We start from the raw sequence: 7,964 nt of genomic DNA, 5'->3' as shown, positions 1-7,964 counted from the left end.
ACAGATAAGGCTGTAGAAATGCTTGAAATTACATGACAGTTCAATCATTTTGTTCAATCGGTCGGCCATCTTTGTGTTATTTCGTCCCACAAACAGAATTTTACAAAAGCTATATAGTAAAAAATATTTAAGTCTATGCTAACTTTTATATATATGTCACCATGATGAATATTTATTAAATTGTGCAGTATTTTTATTCAACCATATAATAATTTTTATTGTTTCACAAAACATGTATGTCTTTATTTTAATTAACTCATAGCACTCATTATCTAAAGAGATTAATCAAAAAGTAATTCTTTATAAATTGTTTAGAATTGAATTTTCAATAATAAACTTCACTCAACCATATGTCATCTGCAATGAATAACGATGTATAGAGGCTTGAAGTAACTTAACAATTTTTGACATTTTACATAATTTTATTGTAGAATTCCGACTCTCGCGGCCAGTCCCAGAATTAAAACAAAAATTACAAAGTACTATAGTAATTTCTATCCAACCATGATTTTAATTTTTAGTTAAAATTTCTCTCAGTGTACATATTTCATCTTAAATGTTTTTGATAATGTTTCTTGATCAAATTGCCTAATCAAAGATTTGATTCGAATTCAGGTTGTCTGATCAAGTTTTGATGCTGCCCTGAGGTCAATTTTTACTCGGGACAGAGGTCTCTGAATGTCTCCGTCAAAACATACGTCATATCTGTAAAGGAAATCAGCCTTAGCTTCACTCTGCTTCACTGAAATATAATAAAACTGGAAGCCGAACTTCGTGTCGCCGAGAGAGAAACTCAATGGTTGGCCTATTGTCCTTGTCGGTACAGTCACGTCAACTATAATTGGTTGAGACTACTGAAATATAATATAACTTTTATACCGTGTAGTACTAGTTTGTTTTGACGTTGACTGTACAAGATTTAATGTGCGCATGCGTGAGTGAGAGGGAAAGCCAACCAATATATTGCTATCTCTGGCGACACTCCGTGCATTGGCTAAGCATAGGAGTTCACCTTCCAGTTTTATTATATTTCAGTGCTCTGCTTATACCACACATACATAATGCACCTCATGTATTCATACTATGTGTTTTAATTTTTCCGTGTTATATATTTATACTGATAGATGGTATCAAAGGAAACTAGTATTTTATTTTGTATTTTTTTATCATGGTAAAATAAAAATAGAAGAATTTATAATCTGTTTGTTCATACGTTTGGTAATTAAAATAAGAGCTGTTCAATTTGCTGGGTAGGAAAAAAAATGAGGTGGTTAACTCAAAGAAATTTCTATTATAATATTATAAATATTTATTTAAATTTTTATCTTATCGCCTCATTTTTTTTTTTTCTATATTCAGCAAATTAAGCTGCTCTATACTCCAAAATTCATTTTTTTTCTATTTTTACGTCTTTTGATTAAGTTCGAACGAATAGAATCAAAATTTTGGCCTTTGTGGGCTTTTGAGGGTATAAAAATCGTAGATTTATGTTTTGTTTTTCGTTTATTGTTGATATTAATTTTTATTTTTTAGCTTTTTTTTATTTTTCAATTATTTATTGTGGTTAAAGTTTCTTTTACAACAAAGTATGTCGTTGAATAATGAAAAGGTCACGTAAAGTAGAGAACCAAAGAGTTGTTGTTGATAGGGAAAATGTTTGTGCAAGGGTGGTATACTGTATAGCCGTCTGTACGGCTTTATCGATTTTCACGCTGGCGAGGAATGTATTCTAGGGGCGAGGGGGGTATGGCAAGGTAATGACGGGTGTATACGTACGCGTGGATGCCCCAGCATTTGCCAAGTACCAAAGCGAATCCATATCCGAGAAAAAAAATATACATTTTATGTACGAGATAAAAAAACTAATATATGTTTTCAAAACGAATGATAATAACAATACAATGGACAACGAAAAAAGAAATGAATATGCAAAAATTTTATTGGGTTAACAATCCTTTTTTTTTATTTCTTTATGACTTTTAAATTTCTTCTAGGAGTATTATTATAGACGTTTGTCTTATCATTACTTCAGGTATTGTTTACATTTTAGTCAAGATTTACTCAAGTTGTAGAATTTCATTAGCTTATCCATTTCGATTACTTTTTATTTATGTTTTACGAAATACATAAATTTTCAAATAACTTTTTTTCAACTATCCTTAAAATTAAGGTAAATTAATATTTGAACTATAATAAAACGAACTGAATAATCATTAATTGTACCAAAATTAAACAAGCAATTGTTCCTGTTCAACTGTTCCTGATAAAAGTTTTGTAAATGTTAAAAATGATAATTTGACAACTAAAAGGATGATGTTGAGTTGCTAAAATCGTAGGATCGTGATGAAGCAAGTAAAAGGGGAAATAGCGCAAGGTTGAAAGAGAAGAGAATAGTCTCTTTCTGACTAACAGAAATAGTAGAGTTGGAAATATACAACCCTCAAGAGTAAAGTCGATTGATAAGTGTGGGAAAAAGCACGAATGAGCGACATGAGAAGGGGAAAAGTATCGAAGTGGTGGTTACAGGAGCAAAAGTGAGCTAGTTTGGTTCAGTTTGGTTGGTCAAACGGAAAGACAAAATGAGGAGGAGGAATGTTCCAGCGAGGGTAACACTAGGCTGCGTGATACGACTAAAAGCTTCCGTCAGTGGCCGTTAGTTCTTGGATAAAGCTCAAAGTGTTCGGGTCTACCCCATCACAACCCCTCTACTACTATTTTCCCTCTTTTTAACATTATAATAATGAAAACTACGTACAAAAAAACATGGAATAAATAAATCAATAATAATAAATAAAGAAACTCTGTGGTTCGTCACCCTGTTCATTCAATCCTCCCGGGTATATCCAACTACGATAAATGATCAATTTTACTTGTGTTTACTTATTTCCGAATAAACAACGACGGAAAAAAATTTAAAAAAAAAATCATTATTAAGGATTAATTGGAAAGTATCATTTAGTTAAATATGTTTTAAGTGATTTAATTTTGAAGAATATTTTTTTTTTTTTTTTTATATTCTATAGTGACTGGATTACCCGGGGTGGTTTTTATTGTGCTGTTAGTGTTTATTTTTATGTGTGAGCTGAGGGATATAGTCAGTGGGCGTCGTGTGTATTCGCGACCCAGTGATCTGACCTTAAATTGTGAGACCAGGTGAGTACTTTGAAAAAAACCAAAAGTTTTGGCAGACGTTCAGTAGAGTGGGTATAAGCAAAGTGAAGTCAAGGAGTTAATTTTTTTATTGGTCCACCATTAGTTTCTCATCGTTAGGAATAGGGAGAAAAGAGAGTTTTAAATCATTAAAAATTTATTTATCGTAAAGTTAAATTTATTCATATAGGGGAGAGTGGTCTAATATGAGCAGGGTGTTCAATATGAGCACCCTCCCTTTTTTATAAATTAACAATAAATTATTATTTTTTTTTTTTGTTTAAATAATTATATTTTTATTGTTTTTTAACAAAAAGAACAATTTACCATCAAATTGACCTGTCAAAAATTTTTTTGGTTATGTTTTGACAACTTTATTAAATGAGCAATTTTTTTTTTTTTTTCTCTATTTTAATTTTTTTTTTTCAACACAGATGGCACGACGATGCAAAAATATGAATGAATCCAAACACCAAACTGCTCCATTGTTTTTTTTTTTTAATTTTAAATTTAGGGATTCAATGGATTTTCATTCGTTGATTGACAATCGTTGTTTTCATTCGTTGATTAATAATTATTGTAATTGTCCTCCATTACTCGTTTTATTTATTGTTACTCTTGTTGTAAATTGTTGTTACATGCGTTGTTGTATGGTTTTTTATTTATTTCTGCTTCTTTTGAAAATTAAAAATGGGTCGTTTCAAAAGAACAACAACTCGTCAAGACTGGGATCCAGTACAAATGGCAAGAGCTATTACTGATGTTGTTGATAATGAAAAATCGATTAAATCTACCGCTTTAAGGTATGGAATTGATAGATCAACATTATCTCGTCGAGTACAGATGTACAGATTGAATCCTGATTTAATTTTAGCGTGTGAAAAAGGTATGCTCTATTTCCTTGTTTTTATTTTGTTTTTTACACTATTTTTTGTCTGATAGATATTATCCTCTATTTATCATCATTGTGATAATGATATCAAACAGTGTTATAACTACATAATATTGTATCTTCTGTTACATGTATTCTTACATAACATTATTGATTTATCAACATTATTAACATTGTACCAAGTGGCATAATAGTTTACAACCACCTGGTACAATGGTGATACTGTTGATAAGTCAAGAATAAAAGTACATTTATCAGAGGATAAAATACTATCCAATTATATTACCATTTGCTATCATGAGAATATAAAAATATTTTATTTATTGTATTATTATTTTTTCTAGTGAATATTCTCATGATAGCAAATGGTAATATGTTAATCCTCTGATAAATGTGAATTATGACATATCACCGCCAGCGCACCAGGTGGTTAAAATACACCGAGCCGCAATAGTAATAATGATGATAAATCATCTCTTATAATTATAACACATGGTAAAATGGTGATAATGATGATAAATCATCACTTATAATTATAGGTATAACACTTTGTACAATGGTGATACTGATGATAAGTCAAGAATAAAAGTACATTTATTACAAAATAAAACACTATTCAATTATATTACCATTTGCTATCATGAGGATATTTATTAGAAAAAATAACAATACAATAAATAAAATATTTTTATATTCTCATGATAGCAAGTTGTAAAATAATTGGATAGTGTTTTATTTTGTAATAAATGTACTTTTATTCTTGACTTATCATCAGTATCACCATTGTACAAAGTGTTATACCTATAATTATAAGTGATGATTTATCATCATTATCACCATTTTACCATGTGTTATAATTATAAGAGATGATTTATCATCATTATTACCATTGTACCTAGTGGTATAATAGTTTACAACCACCTGGTACAATGGTGATACTGTTGATAAATCAAGAATAACATACATGTACATAAAGATGGAATATTATCATGTTTTTTGATATTTTTATTTTAAACATGAGTTAGTATCAATCTTTAAATAAATTGCTAGTTTTATTTGCCAGTTTTTTAACTTCTTCTTTTTTTTTTTCTTGTTTTTGGTTGCTCTACAGGTTTAGGAAGTTATCAAACAATTTTCACTCCTATCCAAGAAAAAGAATTTAAAGACCACATTATCAAGGTTCAAGCACAGCTACGAGGGCTTGGATCCAAGCAGACACGAGTACTAGCTAACGTGGTGGCCGAAAAAAATAAAATCGTGACTCCTTGGACCGGGTCAGCTGGTAAGGACTGGTATCGAGGTTTTCGGGCACGTCATCCTGATCTAGTCCTTAGAAAGCCCGAGTCTGTGTCGATATATCGAGCCAGAGGATTCAACCAAGTTGTTGTAAATTGTTTTTTTGACTTGTTGGAACAACAACAACAAAATATTGGAGCTGATGATGGTGAAGCTGTTGCAAGATTTCCACCAAATAGAATTTTTAATATCGACGAAACTAGTCAGTCAGTTGACCCAAAGACCGTCATCAAAATACTTTGTTTGAAAGGTCAAAGACGATCAGGTCAACTGACAACAACTGACCGAGGCAAGACCATAACCATCACCGTCTGTGTATCAGCATCAGGTGAACTGCTTCCCCCCATGTTCATTTTTGGGAGGAAAAAAATGCACCCATCCTTGATTGCTGGTACAATGGAAGGTTCTTGGGGAACAGTCACTGAACGAGGATGGATGACAACTGAGACGTTTGGTGACTGGATTGAATGGTTCATCAAGTATACAAGACCAACAGCAGAAAGTCCAGTTCTTTGATGTATGTATCATAAAGTGGCAAGGCTTGCTGCTGACAACCATTTGGCCATTTTATGCTTACCTCCACATACAACACACAGATTGCAGCCACTGGATGTAAGCATAATGAAGCCAGTCAGCAACGCCTATGCTGAAATTTCCACTGAAATGACACGGTCAGGACGAAGACTTCTCGAAAAAGACATTGCAAGAATTATGAGTCTTGCTCTTGAAAAAGCAGCTACACCAAAAAATATCAAAGCTGGATTCAGAGCAACTGGAATATGTCCTTTTAACAGGGACATATTTTCTGCAGCTGATTTTGCTCCAGCAGAGTTGTCTGAGCGACCAAATCCAGCTGCTGAGACTTTGAGCCGGTCAATGAGCAGTTTGTCAGTTGATGAAAACCCTCGTTTAAGTCAGCAATCACTCAACGACAACCATCAATCAACATCAGCAATACCAAACAGTCCACTCACTCAACGACAACCATCAATCCATCAACAATCATCAATTCACTCACAACAATCAACAACTCACTCAAAACAATCATCAACTCATCCACAATCATCAACAACTCACTCAAAACAATCATCAACTCATCCACAATCAACAACTCTCTCACAACATTCATCAACTCATCCACAATCATCAACAACTCACTCAAAACAATCATCAACTCATCCACAATCAACAACTCTCTCACAACATTCATCAACTCACCCACAATCATCAACTCAACAACGACAAACTAGACAAAAATCATCAACTGACAAACGACAAGCATCTGCAACACCATCAACATCAACATCAACTGGTACATCAACTGGTATATCAACTGGTACATCAACTGGTACATCAACTGGTACATCAACTGGTACATCAAACCGTCCATTGTTTTGGTCAGGTCGTCCATCATATTATGATGATTCTGATGATGAAAGTACACCAAATAATAAAAGGAGACTAACACTTTCATTATCAGAGAAATACCATTGGAAAAAACAAAAATTAAATATTTCTATGGACGACACTGATCAAACTGGAGTTGGCCTGGCAAGTCGTGAGAGGAGAAGTCGACCTCAAGGCAAGACTGTACTTGTCACATCAGCAGAGTACATCAAAGAACTCGAGGAATTGGAAGAAAAGAAGAAAAAAAAACAAGAAAATATTGAAAAAAAAAATATAAAAAAAAAGAACAAAGAAAAAGAACAGAAAAAAGATGAAGATGAAGAAGAAGAAAGTGATGCTGAGTGCCTTGTATGTGAACAATTGTATTCAAACACAACTGGAAAATGGATCCAATGTGATAAATGTGACTTGTGGGCACATGTACTGTGTGTGAATGTGCCTGAAGAAAATTTAAAACAGCAATGGTATTGCAATACTTGCATAAATGAAATAATAAGTTAAAAAAAAAAATTAGTGTGACAAATGTGATAGTGAAATGATAGTGTGATGAAATGTGATAGTGAATATAGTGTTATTTGTTTTTATATGATTTGATTATTTAATTTATTAAACTATATTAGTATTAATAGTTCAAAAGTGAAATAATAATTAAAACCAAATATTAATTTTAAAATATAATTCGATATCAATATAAAATATAGTGTAATTTAATGTGTTAAAAATGTACAGTTTTTTTTTTAGTGTTTATAGTTGCTATTATTATTAAAATTACTATTATTATTAACATTTTAATGGTTAAAAAATATTATTTTAATATTAAAATATAGAATACAATCTTAATTTTTCAAATTGATGGATGAAAAAAATATGTATTGATGAGCTTATGCCATCTGTGTTGAAAAAAAAAAATTAAAATAAAAAAAAAAATAAACTTGTTGAAACATAACCAAAAAAATTTTTTGACAGGTCGACTAATTGTAAATTGTTCGTTTTGTTGAAAAACAATAAAAATATAATTATTTAAACAAAAAAAAAAAATAATAATTTATTGTTAATTTATAAAAAAGGGAGGGTGCTCATATTGAACACCCTGCTCATATTAGACCACTCTCCCCTATACTTGAGTTTAATCAACAGATTTATAGATAAACCATAAATACAATTATATCTATCTAATACGTATACTTATTTAACTGTAATATGAATTTGATTCAATATG

At 31.3% G+C, this 7,964-nt stretch overlaps 1 protein-coding gene across 1 annotated transcript; it reads left to right on the top strand.

The window, feature by feature from the left end:
* The first annotated feature begins 5,959 nt into the window (after nt 1–5,959).
* Nucleotides 5,960–7,390, top strand: LOC122856377 (putative protein TPRXL). The gene is made up of 2 exons (XM_044158054.1): nt 5,960–6,948; nt 7,366–7,390. The coding sequence occupies exons 1-2, from the start codon at nt 5,960–5,962 to the stop codon at nt 7,388–7,390; spliced, it is 1,014 nt and encodes a 337-aa protein (XP_044013989.1).
* The last annotated feature ends 574 nt before the right edge of the window (nt 7,391–7,964 follow it).

This window comes from Aphidius gifuensis, linkage group LG5 (genome assembly GCF_014905175.1).
Source record: "Aphidius gifuensis isolate YNYX2018 linkage group LG5, ASM1490517v1, whole genome shotgun sequence".
Classification (NCBI taxonomy): domain Eukaryota; kingdom Metazoa; phylum Arthropoda; class Insecta; order Hymenoptera; family Braconidae; genus Aphidius; species Aphidius gifuensis.
Note: the sequence above shows the minus strand (reverse complement) of the source record. Positions and strands in the feature narration are given on the sequence as shown.